Here is a 16,498-nt window from a genome sequence, read left to right as displayed (position 1 = left end):
ATCGCTGTTCTCTAGCTGATCTAAAACCGCTTTTGACCTAAAGGGATGCTTTTTGGATGCCATGGACTTTTCTAAGTTTCCAGGCAGAAAGAGCAGTCAAAATGCAGGCAGGGCGCCGGACAAAGCACTCGGGACAAAATATATGTGAAGTGCATTGAAACAGCAATGTTTTACTATGTAATAATCATTTTTAAAAAATGACATTTTTTAAAAATTTCAAATTTTCCGCCGTACGTCCCGACGTCACAGGGATCGGAACACAGAAGCCGGATGCCGGCATCGGCCGGAGGAGATGGCCGGGGACGCTGCAGGGGACACATCGTGGGAGCGAAGGACAAGGTAAGTGCTGCAGGGACTCCCTGAGCAACGCTGCATGGTAAGCCCGAGTGTAGCTCGGGGTTACCGCTCTTGGTACTCAAATTTTACCCCGAGCTAAATGCAGGCAGGGCGCAGGACAAAGCACTCGGGACAAAATGTATGTGAAATGGTTTGAAACAGGAATGGAATACTATCAGATTTTAGTGTATTTAGTGAATGTCACTTTTCACATTTTTGAATTTCCCTCCAGTTCCGTCCCCCGTACATCCCAACGCTCGCAGGGGACGGAACCCGGAAGACGGATGCCTTCATCAACCAAAGGACATGGCCGGGGACGCTGCAGGGGACACATCGCGGAAGCGCAGGACAAGGTAAGTGCTGGAGGGAATCCCTGAGCAATGCTGCAGGGTAATCCCGAGTGTAGCTCAGGGTTATTGCTTCTGGTACTGAAAGTTAATCCTGAGCTACACTCGGGAATACCGCCAGGGGGGTTAAAGGATAAGTCCACCTTCGGAACATGTTACATGCTCCACTCGTTTTTAGGGTGGAACGTGTAACATGTTCCCATAGCCCAGTGTTTCTCAACTCCAGTCCTCATGGACCCCCAACAGGTCATGTTTTCAGGATTTCCCTCAGATGAAACAGCTGTGGTAATTACTAAGGCAGTGAAACTGATCAAATCACCTGTGCAAAATAATGGAAATCCTGAAAACATGACCTGTTGGGGGTCCATGAGGACTGGAGTAGAGAAACACTGCCATAGCCGTAGCCTCGCCTGCCGACTCCCCCCGACACATAGTATGGGGAGACGTTTCCTCATACGATCTCATACGAAAACAGCGCGGCTGCTCATGGTGAAAAATGCCCATATGTGAACGAGCCTTATACTTGGTCAAGGTCCATGACTCATTAAACTGTTAAGTCAGCATCAAGGTAGCAACCACAGAATCCACACCTTTAAAAATCAGCAGTAACAACTGCCATATTTGTACCCTCAGAGTTTCCCTTTATGCAGTGTATGTACAGTATGTCATGTATCAAAAAATGCTGCTGCATATAGCATAGCAAATGGCTAAAACACATGTAAAATAAGCAAAATGGGAATTATTTAAGCCCTCATTTCATGCAAGCTTGTGTTCACTTCAAATACTCAATACCACTCAAGGGGGCAATTCTATTCTTATATTACCTTTAACCAGACAGAATTAAATATAGGTATGGAGAAAAAAATTTAAGTAAATCATTCCCAATTCCTTTGTTTAGCTGCATCCATATTGTCTCTATTTTTTGTTTGAAATGTGAATGTAATTAAATGCAAGCAACTCAAAAAGTGTTCAAGGGCTGTGACAAAGTAATTGGCTTTCATCATAGGCAGTCCCTCCTTAGAAAACAATATAGAAATAGCAAAGTGTACTTATTTATAGCATTTCCTTTCCATTTTATCCCATCCCATGAAGACCCCAGAATAATAAAAACACACAGTGACCAACGTATTTTTCTCAGTAAACTCCCTTTATTTTGCTCACTTACGTTGTTTCATTTTGTTCTTTTTCAAAGGGCAAGAATACAAAAGATCAAGATAAAACAATATCTTACCCCAAACATCTTGCATGTACATAAACATGTCTCAGTATAGGAGTCTTCCTTAGATTTTTATTTTTATCATCCTTTTTAACAACAGTGTCAGGGTTTACCAAAACAACCACCTGCGCTTACGGCGAACCTTTGAAAAACTTTGTTTTTTAAAAAGGATGGAAAAAAGACTATCCAAACAGATCTTTAAAAAATTCTAAAATCTACAAGGAGCTGTTGAGTATTTCCCACTAAATTGTACAACTAGCATACCGTCCACATGTAAATCATACTGAATGGAATGCTGTCAAAATAAATAATATCTACTATAAACAAATGCAAATATCTCTTTCAACAAACCGTAAATAAAAAAAAAAAAAATACCAGTCCTTTTACACAATAAATATTAAGAAACCATTGACATAGTTGAAAATATTCTCATATAAATTAACAACTTTAATTACATAAAGCAGAATGGACAAAGGTTAAAGCAATTAAAAAAGTGAAAGTGGAATGCAAAGAAAACATTTTTTTTCAGAATGAATTGGTCGCTAGACTTAACATGTAAGAAATAATTAGGGAATTACCATGTTTTTCTCTTTATTTTACAAAATAAATATTTTTTTCAATAAAGTATGTTAAAAGAATAAATATTTTTTTGTAAGTTGACCATTCGTTGACACTGGAAGTCAATTCGGTCAATTTTTTTCTAATTTTTGAAGTTCTGAAAAATTGTGTAAGTTGAGTTTGGAAATAAAATATTTAAATACCTTTATTTTTACAATTAAACTGTACTTGTTTCAAATGTAGGTATGTATGATATGTTATGCATTTTAGCTAAGTTAAAGCATTTTATGTTAACTGCTGTAAAACTGATTTAAACTCTATTTTCTAGAGGTGACATGATTTATAAACATTCTGCTGGAGAAAGGTGATCCGCAGTTGTTTTTTTCAGTCTTTTTAAAAGTAATCCATTTGTTTGTAAAAGTTTTTTTTTTCTCTCATCTCATTTCTTTATTGTTTGTAGTTTACTTTTTGGACTTTTTTTGTTTTTTGGTATTTTACCATTTACTCGCATTGCATTCATAGGTCACGTATTTGATTTTAAAGTCAAACATAGGTTAGCGACCACAAAGAGCTTCTGGAGAAAATACATCTAAGAAGTATGGAGGAAACTGACATAAACATCATTTTACCAAATTCTAATGATGAAAAGCTTTATAAAATATACGGAAAGCTATAGTTCAGAAAAATGTGGTAGCGTTTATCAGTAATTATTTTTTTTTTCCAGCACAGCCACCTAAAAGGATGGTTGTCTTCTATGTAGCATGGCCTGTGAAAACGGTTAAATATGGTAGCAATTTATATTGCTATTTGTGAACATGCAGATTTCATTAGAGTAAATTGTCTTCTGTGCTGGTCGGCTATGGTCAGCCTTGATTGCTGTGCCACTTTTCTCTCATCTTATGCAGATTTTCTATTTCCTGGGATAGCCACATACATTATTAAATCCGTCTTATGTTATCAAGTTAATCTATTTTCTATATTCATGATCACTTTTCTTAACTTAAGTTTGTCTTTCTTCATAACTTGTTACTAGGGTAGTGTATTTTCTGCTCACTGAAAGCTTTACAGTGGCTCTGGGAGTTGATTTACCAATATAGTGATCTTTGCTTTTAATAACGGAAATCTGTATTTGCTCCAAAATCAAACTATGTGCAGGAAACAAAGATATTGACAGAAATTCTTCCGTGTGGTGGTTTGGCTGGAGAAATCACAGGTTAATTTTAGTTAATCGGTTAATTCAATTTTTTTTAGCCGATCAAAATCACACATTTGATTTTAGCTTTATGTTCAGAAACTACCCATCACCCAAAACTACATAAGTCAGGCTGAACTTGAAGAATATGGCACAATAAGCAATTTAGGTGTCCGTTTATGAACCAGGGGTAATAGATCGCTGCTCAGTTCTCCGGCATTCTCGGAAAACACAGTTCTCCTGTGAATGCAGTTTATGAAGCAGTTCTCCAAACGAAGGGAGAACGATCTCCAAACGCTGGAAAACGGTCTACAAACGAAGGGAGAACGGTCTACAAACGAAGGGAGAACGGTCTACAAACGAAGGGAGAACGGTCTACTAACGAAGGGAGAACGATCTCCAAACGCTGGAAAACGGTCTACAAACGAAGGGAGAACGGTCTACAAACGAAGGGAGAACGGTCTACAAACGAAGGGAGAACGGTCTACAAACGAAGGGAGAACGATCTCCAAACGCTGGAAAACGGTCTACAAACGAAGGGAGAACGGTCTACAAACGAAGGGAGAACGGTCTACAAACGAAGGGAGAACGGTCTACTAACGAAGGGAGAACGATCTCCAAACGCTGGAAAACGGTCTACAAACGAAGGGAGAACGGTCTACAAACGAAGGGAGAACGGTCTACAAACGAAGGGAGAACGGTCTACAAACGAAGGGAGAACGATCTCCAAACGCTGGAAAACGGTCTACAAACGAAGGGAGAACGGTCTACAAACGAAGGGAGAATGGTCTACAAACGAAGGGAGAACGGTCTACAAACGAAGGGAGAACGATCTCCAAATGCTGGAAAACGGTCTACAAACGAAGGGAGAACGGTCTACAAACGAAGGGAGAACGGTCTACAAACGCTGGAAAACGGCTGATTTTACTATAATCTCGCGAGATTACAGTAAAAGATCAGTTTACTAAACAGAGGTAAATTATCTCTGCTTAGTTTTCGGTCCCTCCGATTCTCCAGCTCTGGGCTGGAGAATCTGGAGGGAGAACACAGATCTCCAGTGAAGGGCTGAACATGATCTGCTGAGTGTCATAAACTGTGAATGACCAGAGAATAGCTGAGATCCGTTGAATCGCAGCTATTCTCTGTGTCATAAAAGGACACCATAACTGTGTGATAAAGCTAAAGGCATTTTACATTTTTAGAAACAGACTCCAGGTTATGATCCCTTCTGTGTACCAAAATGAGTCACCACACCCCTTTGTAAACGGGCGGACATCAATCTTAATGTTGTTTACAGTGCCATGAAAGATTATGTCCATACAAAGTATATTGGAGCTCATAAAAGTGGCAACATATGTTGGCATGAATGGGTTGCCCAGGGGCGGACTGACAACTCATGGGGCCCCCGAGCATTAGGAGATCATGGGGCCCTTGTGTCCTTGCCCAAACTCAAAAAAGCCTATGAAAAAGGCACCGGGGCATCTCATGGGGCCCCCTACTGACCCCGGGCCCTCGGGCAGTGCCCGAGTTTCCAAATGGTCAGTCCGCCCCTGGTTAAAATATAGCACATTAAACAAGGAAGGGTTGTTTTAAGATTTAGGGATATTCACTTAGCATGAAGTAGTTGTATCATGAGGAGGAAGTCACTATTAGTCTCCACTCTCAGGACCAGGGGCGGACTGACAACTCATGGGGCCCCCGGGCAATAGGGGATCATGGGGCCCCTGTGTCCTTGCCCATACTCAAAAAAGCCTATGAAAAAGGTACCAGGGGCATCTCATGGGGCCCCCTACTGACCCCGGGCCCTCGGGCAGTGCCCGAGTTTCTAAATGGTCAGTCCACCCCTGGGGTTTCCATATTAGACATCACTTGTGACATCACTGTAGATGTAATCTGAAGAAAAATAATTTGTCAGCGGTGAAGAGGGTGCTGTGCGATTTGATGCGTCTATGATCTGACACTGTGGGGCCTTAAGCCAAAGTCACATATTAAAGTTCAACTATTTTGTGATCACCATACTATATGAATGTAAAAGCTGTGGCAGTTTTTTATGTTATAGTGTGCTTTGAAACCTGTAAACACTGACTCATAAGTAAAACTATAGAATGAATACTTTATATGTATGTCTGTTGATGTTGGAATATAGTAGGATGCCTGTCTATTCTTCTTGGCTCTCATGCCAGATGTATATTTGCATTTTTTGGTTCTTCAGTACATGTACAGAAAGACTTGTATCCTTTTTTTAATTCTACAACCTTACTTTTCAACTGGTAATCCCAACGGAAGAATATACTTTATATGTTTAAAAACTTGATCACTGAATTTTCTAAAGTATTGTCGCTAAAATTGTTGATTAAAGAGTCATTTTGAGATTTTCTGCAGTTTCAAGCAAAAATAGTAAACTTTTTAAAGCGCTGAAATGTTTGACAAATTTATGAAATGCTAGTCAAAAGTAAAGGATGTAAATTTGCTTTTTTTGGTTCTTCAGAAAGACTTGTATCCTTTTTTTAATTCTACCATTTTACTTTTCAACTGGTAATCCCAAAGGAAGAATATACTTTATATGTTTAAAAACTTGATCATTGAATTTTCTAAAGTATTGTCGCTAAAATTGTTGAACAAAGAGCCATTTTGAGATTTTCTGCAGTTTCAAGCAAAAATATTAAACTTTTTAAAGCGCTGAAATGTTTGACAAATTTATGAAATGCTAGTCAAAAGTAAAGGATGTATATTTGCTTTTTTTGGTTCTTCGGTACATGTACAGAAAGACTTGTATCCTTTTTTTAATTCTACAACTTTACTTTTCAACTGGTAATCCCAACGGAAGAATATACTTTATATGTTTAAAAACTCGATCATTGAATTTTCTAAAGTATTGTCACTAAAATTGTTGACTAAAGAGTCATTTTGAGATTTTTTGCAGTTTCAAGCAAAAATATTAAACTTTTTAAAGCGCTGAAATGTTTGACAAATTTATGAAATGCTAGTCAAAAGTAAAGGAATTTATTTATGCATTATATTTTTTAACTGTTTTTTCTACTGATGCGTCTCTATATGTAACTCTGTAACTTTGTATGACATTTTTACAAATTTGTCACTTGAAAAGATTTATATACAACAGTGTATTTGTTACACTATGTTCTACTTTGCATTTCTTTTTACCTTTTTATTTTTTATACTTTTTTTTTTTCTTTTTTTTTCTTTTTTTTTTTTTTGCAAACTGCAAACAAGTCAGAAATGTATCAGTATAAAATGCAAATATATGAATAAAACATTTGCCTTACAATGCAAGCTAAATACTGTGGAATAAATTAAAAAATAGTTATAAGCATGTATTTTAATATAACTGCACAAAAAAAGGATATTTTGCACCTTATTACACATATACATATTTCAGCAGAAGACCTTATTGTATCGTTGCTGAAATAATTTCTAAAATGCAGCAAAATGATATGTTTTCAATTTCTTCTATCTGATATAAATGTTGTTTACTCTTTATTTACTTCAAATGTGTTCCCTGTAAAAAAAAAAAAAGATAAATAGTTTATAGCTACCAAAAATCAGTAGCCAAGGCAAGATTTTTACCATGGGTATATATTATGGCAGCAGTTATGTGAGAACTGACATAGAGGGAGACATTTTTAAATCTGCAACATTAGTAATTGTTCAAAAAAGTGGTTTTGTTATTTTCTAGTGCAGTTCAAGTGAAAAAAATAAAGGTAACATCTAAAAAAGCCAAATTGCAATACCATTTGTACAATTACATGTGCACAGATGTCATGAATGTGCTCCAGTTACTCATGGTATACCATGCTTGCCAGAATGTTCCTAGCTGTATGCCACACAGTATGAAGCTTGCATTATCGTCAAAACAATGTCATTTTGTGCATATTCACAATTCTGAAATTCAAGAACATATGTCAGCATACTAAAATGGTTATCCAATTAGTGGAATGGTTAACCAAAGAAGAAATATGCAATAGAGATAAGTTGCTGAAGTGCCTTTTTTAAAGGAAACAAAGGCTGCCTGGAAGCAGCATAATTACCCAAAATGGATGTAGATAAAGTATACAATTTTGGCTTTGATACATTTTCATTTACACTCAATCCTTTAAATTCTTCCTTCCCATTTGCTCAGTAATTACCAACCACAGGCAGACTTAAATCTTTACACACATGTCTTTGGTGTAAGTGTCTCATTTAAGGTAGAAAAATATTGAAAATAGTCATAAAAATAGCTATTTTGAAGTGTGCTGTAGCAGTTCTCATATATCTCATGTTAAGTGCAGCTCTTAAAACCTCTCTCGAAAAAAATACTTGTTAAATAAGGATATTAGACAGGTCAAATACTGTTGTAGTGCAAATAAAAAAGAAACTTTTTTTTTTTTTTTTTTTACAAAATATAGAAATGTATGGTTCCAGTACCTGAACCAACATGTTCCTTTCAAGTATCTCTCATGAAAGAACAAAAATATTAAACATGTTACTTCCACTGAAAAGTCTTTTTTTTCTTTGTTTTTGGGTAAACAGTTTTCAAACCCCATAAGTTGCATAGTTCTAAGATCTTAAGCACCTTGATGAAAATTAACTTTGTATGCGTTTTCTTTTTTTTTTTTCCTTTTTTAGTATGCAGTAATAGTGCAAAGAAGGAAATTGAGTCACCTGCACAGTACAGTTGTTAAAGTTAAATAAAGGATTGAACTAACATGGTGCTATAGATCTATTTCTGAATATCTATTTATACAACCTGTATAAATGCCTATACATTTACACAAACAGGAATGTGTTGTATATATAGATAAACAGGTGTATTCTTGTGCCTCTTTATATAGTATCCAAGCTCACAGCTATAAGAGCTAGAAGCGTCCTTTTCATATACTAACTGCAGCAGGTGCAGAACATGCTCTTCTTTCTCAAGTTCATCTCCCGTTGATCATTTCTACTTGCAAGCCGATTGCAATCGTTTTGTGATTGGTGCCATACCAAATGTTCAGTTTACGAGCAACCGCACTCTTCCACAATCATGTTCTGGATATCCTTCTTAATTATATTTTGTCCATCGTCATAATAGAGCATGGACATAGCTCTCAACTTAGATGGAACACAGCAGGATTTAATGTTGTTGAAGGGGCTGTGGCCTTTAATTCGATACTGGTGGATTACTGTGGAATGAAATGAAAGGGAGGCACCAGAAGTCCCAGCAATGTGGTTAGGGCAGTCTCCCTCACAGTAGTTGGCATGGTAGCCACCCGGGGCTATGATCCAGTCACTCCATCCTATATCTTTGAAACTAACATAAAATTGCTTTTTGCAGCAATTGCTTACTTTACCATCACATTCTAGGCCACGTTTCCTTCTTCTGTGTGGGTGCTCATCTGTCTGCTGAGCAACAATCATTAGGAAGGGCCTATGTGACTGTTCTTTTTCTTCCTCACCTCCATTTGTACCTGATTCTCTCTCCTCATCATCTTTTCTCTTTCTTTTCCCGAGAAGGACAGGCGTTGCCCCTGACTCTTGGCACTGATCACAAACCACTCGAATGTCCATAGATGACTTGCCATGATTCAGTAAACGTTGGATGCTCCCAGATATAGGGAATGTGTGCCAGCCACTTTTCTTTGTGTCCACCACTTTCTCAGCAATCAGAACTTCATTTTTACTTGACTCGGTTCCTCTGTGTTCCTTCTGAACCCTCTGCTGCTGGTAGAGACGTATTGTTAATCTAGCCCGGCTTCGGTTGGCTTTAGACAGTTTCAAAAATAGCCAAAGTTCTGCATCTCGAATTATCAATAAATCACTGCCTTCTTTGGAAATTTCAAAGTGAAGCACTTTCTTTGAGGGCCCTGCATAATACAATGATAAAAAATAATTAATACAATATTTAGGCTTCAAATATTTATATACATTATCACTAACATATCTAAAGGCAAAACATTTTTTTTAGTGTTGGATAGAGTGGAGAGGGATTAGAATGCTTGTCAGTTTTTATTGCTGTCTGTGCCCCCGTTAAGGAGATTCACCCTCTCTATTTGTCCAGTTTACCATTATCAGTGAAAGTAAAATAAAATCTCAGATTTTGGATTTTCCCCAGAAAAGTAATACAGGTGGAATTTTCCAATGGGGACACTAGTTCTGGTGACCTGGGGGTTCCCAAGGGATTCCCTTAATTTGCAGGGATTTCCTCTCACTTCCTGGCTATGAGGTAGGAAGTGAAGGGAAATCTCCACAATGGGACACAGATGGTGGAAAAAACATTTGACAGGTGTTCATAACCCTTCCTTGTTCTATCCAAAAATGTTGCCTATAATTCTACTTTACAAATCATAAAATTCCATCTAAAACAAAACAATAGAAACAATGGCTAAATTTTTACACAAGTACCAGAAGATTTTCACCATATTTACCTTGGAGCTACTATATATAGAACTTATAAAGTGGAAAAAGGGCATCTACCACAGGCCCAGCAGGACACAGAGGGCACCTAAAGATATCATTCACCTTTCCAACCGCTCCGTCTCCGCCACCCCCCTCTGCCAATCCCTCCACTGGCCTCCACTCAGTGTCCTCCACCCCCCTCTGCCAATCCCTCCACTGGCTTCCGATTGCGCAACGGATCAAATTCAAAATCCTAACGCTGATGTACAAAGCTGTCCACCATACTGCCCCCGAACTACATCACTGACCTAATATCCAAGTACCACCCAACACGCACACTCCGCTCCTCACAAGACCTCCTTCTCTCTAGTTCCCTGGTCTCCTCCTCCCATGCCCGCCTCCAGGACTTCTCCAGGGTGTCACCCATCCTCTGGAATTCCCTGCCCCAACCCATCAGATTATCACCTACTCTCCTCTCCTTTAGGCGCACCCTGAAAACCCATCTCTTCAGGGAAGCCTACCCCACCCCCTGCTAACTTGCCGACCTCTTCCACTCTTCCTACCACTCCATCCCCCACAGCTATCTCCTCCTGTGCCACCATCCCCTCCCTCCTAGATTGTAAGCTCCAAGGAGCAGGGCCCTCGATCCCCTCATGTTTTGCATTGTATTGGTATTGTTCTGTCACATGTTCTGTCCCCCTTTTTAATGTACAGCGCTGAGCGAACTATTGGCGCTTTATAAATACTGTATAATAATAATAATAATATGCAGGTAACTGAGGTTGGAATATGACAATTTTGAAGAGTTTTTATATTATTATATATAATGTGTTTTAATCTTTTACTTTAGATTATATCTATATGGTTCCAAGATATCTTTACATGAAAGAGATTTTTGTAAAAGCTGTTTCATTTACAAGGTTCTTTACTCCTGATCCATTATTTAAACAATTAAACATAGTCCAATAACCACTTCTAATTCTTTCTAAATATGGCCTCATGATGACTTCCCTCTGATTGAAGCACTTTAGCGCATCTACACAACACAGAGACTCACAGGTCAGTAAGAATTCTTGTTAAACACTGCATGTTAATTGTGTCATGTGCATGTAATTCCATGAAACTTGACTGTCTCCATTGAGAAGATTCCAGTCAACTTTTATCTCTCAGGCATCACAACAAAAATGATGGCAGTTGGGTCATTGTGACAGGAAGGAATGGGGAACATTAACAAATTTAAAGGGTATACTAACCTTTCCCCACTTTACTAAAGAAGTGTTTGTCATGCTCAAAATCCCATTGAAGAGATATTTCTTTTTGTGCCTCTATCGTCCTGTAACTGGGACCGTAAGTGTTGGGATATCTCTCCAATAAGTAAGCATACAACAACAGAAATTGAACACGGGTTCTATCTCTACTATCCCAGTGAAATAAAAAAAAAAACGTGTCTTGAGTTGGGATTTGTATGTTGTTTAGGAAACGTGATTTAGTAGGTAGCTATAGTAAGCAAATGTCTATCTATAATCTATCTATTATCTATCTATCTATCTATCTATCTATCTATCTATCTATCTATAATCTATCTATTATCTATCTATTATCTATCTATTATCTATCTATCTATCATCTATCTATCATCTATCTATCTATTATCTATCTATCTATCTATCTATCTATTATCTATCTATAATCTATCTATCTATCTATCTTTCTATCTGTCTATTATCTATCTATCTATCTATCTATCTATCTATTATCTATCTATCTATCTATTATCTATCTATCTATCTATCTATCTATCTGTCTATAATCTATCTATCTATTATCTATCTATCTATCTATCTATCTATCTATCTATCTGTCTATAATCTATCTATCTATCTATCTATCTATCTATCTATCTATCTATTATCTGTCTATAATCTATCTATCTATCTATCTATCATCTATCTATCTATAATCTATCTATCTATCTATCTATCTATCTATCTATCTATCTATCTATTATCTATCTATCTATTATCTATCTATATATCTATCTATCTATCTATTATCTATCTATCTATCTATCTATCTATAATCTATCTATCTATCTATCTATAATCTATCTATCTATCTATCTATCTATCTATCTATCTATCTATCTATCTATCTATTATCTATCTATTATCTATCTATCTATTATCTATCTATCTATCTATCTATCTATCTATCTATCTATTATTTATCTATCTATCTATTATCTATCTATCTATCTATCTATTATCTATCTATCTATCTATCTATCTATCTATCTATTATCTGTCTATAATCTATCTATCTATCTATCTATCTATCTATCTATCATCTATCTATCTATAATCTATCTATCTATCTATCTATCTATATATCTATCTATCTATCTATCTATCTATCTATCTATTATCTATCTATCTATCTATCTATCTATCTATCTATCTATTATCTATCTATCTATCTATCTATCTATCTATCTATCTATAATCTATCTATCTATCTATCTATCTATCTATCTATCTATCTATAATCTATCTATCTATCTATCTATCTATCTATCTATCTATCTATCTATCTATCTATTATCTATCTATCTATTATCTATCTATCTATCTATCTATCTATTATCTATCTATCTATTATCTATCTATTATCTATCTATCTATTATCTATCTATCTATCTATCTATCTATCTATCTATCTATCTATCTATCTATCTATCTATTATCTATCTATCTATCTATTATCTATCTATCTATTATCTATCTATTATCTATCTATCTATCTATTATCTATCTATCTATCTATCTATCTATCTATCTATCTATCTATCTATCTATTATCTATCTATTATCTATCTATCTATTATCTATCTATTATCTATCTATCTATCTCTCTGTACTTATGTCCTAAGTCCACAGCAGCATGTTATTGCCTGCTCCCTATTGCTCCCTATATTGGTTTATGAGTCTCTGTGGATTGCATAAGCTAGATTTATAAGAAATTTAGAGGAAGCTTTGTCGCTGTCATTTATGTTTCTAATTTAACATGCTGTGTACGTGTTAATTATAGAACACTGCTGGTAGATATGCTGAGGAATGGATGTAATCAGGGAACAGCATTTTTTGGGATGTTTTCTCTTATGCATATACTTGTTGGCATAATTGTGCTGATCGTGAACATCATGATGTGGGGGCGTTCCCTTGATAAAGACTCCATGTTCTTGGCAGAGGGTGAAATGAGTAATAGGTTCTGCTGGGTTATTTGATCATGAGCAAATGAAGTGTTTCTTTTTATAACAAGTAATACTTTATTAAGAGAAGGTGAAATTTTAAGAAATATTTGTTTTTACTGTTTAAATATAGAAGATGGTAAAATGATCAGTGCAGTAAGTGATATAAGTCGTTTAGGTGATGACTAGTTAGCATAATGTTTTATAGCCTTTGAATTTGTTCCTACAGCCCAGCCAGCCCCATGTTTTTGTCTGCCAAAACATGTTGTATACTGATAACTAAAGCACATAAAATGTGATGTGGCTTTTACTTGTAGAGTTTTAAAGTTGATGTACTGCTACACTTTCTACTCTGAAAGCTAAAGCATGCAGGGCAGAGCAACAAGTTAACTTTAATGCCAACTTCCCCAGCTGAAAAAACTTTTTTTTGCTCCTCTACAGCTCTGTTTGGTTGCTGGGTGGGGAAGGATTTAGCCCTGGGCAGGCTCTAGGTCAGGACTTGGAGCCTACTTAGGGCTGGGAACACATTCCCTTACTCTATATGACCGGGCTGGGTGCCTTAATGGCCAATTACTGGCCAAGTGCTTACATATGGAAAAGGGGTGAAGGTGTGACTCCCATATTCCCAAGAACCTAGAAAGCGCTGGGTGTATTCTCTACTCCCAGAAGCTAAACGGAGCAACTGGGAAGCCAATTCAATGTGAGAATGTGTGGATTATGGTGCCTTCTTTGAAACGATTCTGTTGCTTGGTCTTGAATTGGAAAGCACATTTTTGATTTTAGTAGATTTTTGTTACATGATAAATGTGAGGCCTTATTCAGAATTATGCCGACACATACCCTGTGAATGAATGTGTTGTTTATGTGGCTTCAGCTGCAGGCAGCCCATTCATGTCTACTGGGGTGCAGCAGCTTTGAGGACAAAACGGCTCATCCCAATTTGACAGCCATGTGGGTGAAGGTGAGCAGCCCCAAATGTAGACAGTGTGCAGCAGGGGCGGACTGACAACTCATGGGGCCCCCGGGCAATAGGGGATCATGGGGCCCCTGTGTCCTTGCCCAAACTCAAAAATCCTATTAAAAAGATACCAGGGGCATCTCATGGGGCCCCCTACTGACCCCGGGCCCCCAATAGGGGATCATGGGGCCCCTGTGTCCTTGCCCAAGCTCAAAAAAGCCTATGAAAAAGGTACCAGGGGCATCTCATGGGGCCCCCTACTGACCCCGGCCCTCGGGCAGTGCCCGAGTTTCCAAATGGTCAGTCCGCCCCTGGTGTGCAGTCACCTCCTGCGCTCAGAGACGAGGATGAGGAATTAGTGGACTGACCATCTTCCACAACAACATATCCACCAATAGATCAAAGCTGTGCAGCTCTTAAGAAAGGCTGGGAAAGCCTAAAACAGTACTGCAATAAACAAGAAAACAAAGAGCACCAGCCTTGCGCATTACCGCTGCTGTAGTGGCTACATGAACACAGTCGCTTACCCTGATTGGACAGTCATGTTGGTGAGCAGTCCCAAATGCACACTGTCTACTGCAATAAACAACAAAACAAAGCGCACCAGCCTTGCGCATTACCTCTGCGATGAAAATTTTATGGATGGATAAAACAGATGTATACTCACAAATGTCACAATTTCATAAGCATGTATTATCCAATGCTGGACAATCATACCAGAGTCATGTGCAAATATCATTTGAAGAAAGACCCTATAGAATGGCTGACACATTTCGAAGGGAGATCCCCTCTTCCTCAGTGGCTCTGAGGAAGAGGGGATCTCCCTTTGAAATGTGTCAGTAATTCTATAGGGTCTTCCTTCAATTGGGATTCAGACTCTGGTGGGGATTCACACCAATGATGGGGCACTATTCTTTCCCCCCACTGACACCAACGATGGGTCACTATTCTCCCCCCCCCCACTGACACCAACAATGGAACACTATTCCTTCCCCCCACTGACACCAATGATGGGGTACTATTCCTCCCACTGACACCAATGAGGGGGTACTATTCCTCCCACTGACACCAATGACGGGGCACTATTCCCCCGCACTGACATCAATGACGTACTATTCTTCCCACTGACACCAAAGATGGGACACTATTCTTCCCACTGACACCAATGATGGGACACTATTCTTCCCACTGACACCAATGATGGGACACTATTCTTCCCACTGACACCAATGTTTGGACACTATCCCCTTCCCCCACTGACACCAATGACGGGGCACTATTCCCCCCCACACTGACACCAACAATGGGGCACTATTCCTCCCCCCACTGACACTAATGATGGGGCACTATTCCTCCCCCCACTGACACTAATGATGGGGCACTATTCATCCCACTGACACCAATGTCGGGGCACTATTCCTCCCACTGACACCAATGATGGGGCACGATTCTTCCCACTGACACCAGTGATGGGGCACGCTTCTTCCCACTGACACCAATAATGGGGCACTATTCCTCCCCCCACTGACACTAATGATGGGGCACTATTCCTCCCACTGACACTAATGATGGGGCACTATTCCTCCCACTGACACCAATGATGGGGCGCTATTCCTCCCACTGACACCAATGATGGGGCACTATTCCTCCCCCCACTGACACCAATGATGGGGCACTATTCCTCCCCCCACTGATACCAGTGATGGGGCACTATTTCGCTCCATAAGACACACTTGGGGAGAAATGTCTGTGCGTCTTATGAGCTCTGATGAAGAAGGGATGCCCTTCGAAACACGTCAGCTGTACTGAGTATCTACCCCCACGATAGGATCCGCGCTGGCTTTCTACTTTTCAGGTTCCTTTGATGACCTATATGCCTGATTTTATTCGCTGTTTGTGAGTATTATTTTACAATTAATAAACTTTGGTTACTGAGGTAATGCGCAAGGTCTGTGCACTTCTCATTTTTGTTTCGATTTGCAGTATTGGTCGGGCTTCCCCAGCCTTGTTTGGAGCTGCACAACTCTACATGCATTGGTGGTCGATCTTTCCAGGTCTGGTTCCATCTATTCGCCACCCGCCTGGGTTCTTGAGTGCAGAAGATTTCGCTTATGATTTGTCGTCTTATGGAGCGGCCGGCCCAGTATTCCCGCCGCCGTTGTATGTCCGCAGTCTCTGGTCATCTCCTGTACTGTGTCCGCAGTCTCTGGTCATCTCCTGTACTATGTCTGCAGTCTCTGGTCACCTCCTGTACTGTGTCCGCAGTCTC

At 38.7% G+C, this 16,498-nt stretch overlaps 1 protein-coding gene across 1 annotated transcript in view; it reads right to left on the bottom strand.

Annotated features, from left to right (window-relative positions):
* Nucleotides 1-1,811: 1,811 nt before the first annotated feature.
* The window catches only part of INHBA (inhibin subunit beta A), a 33,986-nt gene continuing 19,299 nt past the window's right edge, over nt 1,812-16,498 (bottom strand). Inside the window, exon 2 of the mRNA XM_089691209.1 lies at nt 1,812-9,492. Coding sequence (XP_089547335.1) covers nt 8,645-9,492 — 848 coding nt within the window. The 3' untranslated portion in view covers nt 1,812-8,644. The remainder of the gene's footprint in view (nt 9,493-16,498) is intronic.

Source organism: Staurois parvus, unplaced genomic scaffold (genome assembly GCF_062004578.1).
Source record: "Staurois parvus isolate SC_StPar_1 unplaced genomic scaffold, SC_StPar_1.0 ptg000554l, whole genome shotgun sequence".
Taxonomy (NCBI): Eukaryota; Metazoa; Chordata; class Amphibia; order Anura; family Ranidae; genus Staurois; species Staurois parvus.
The sequence above is the reverse complement of the archived record's forward strand: the minus strand, read 5'-3'. Positions and strand labels throughout refer to the sequence as shown.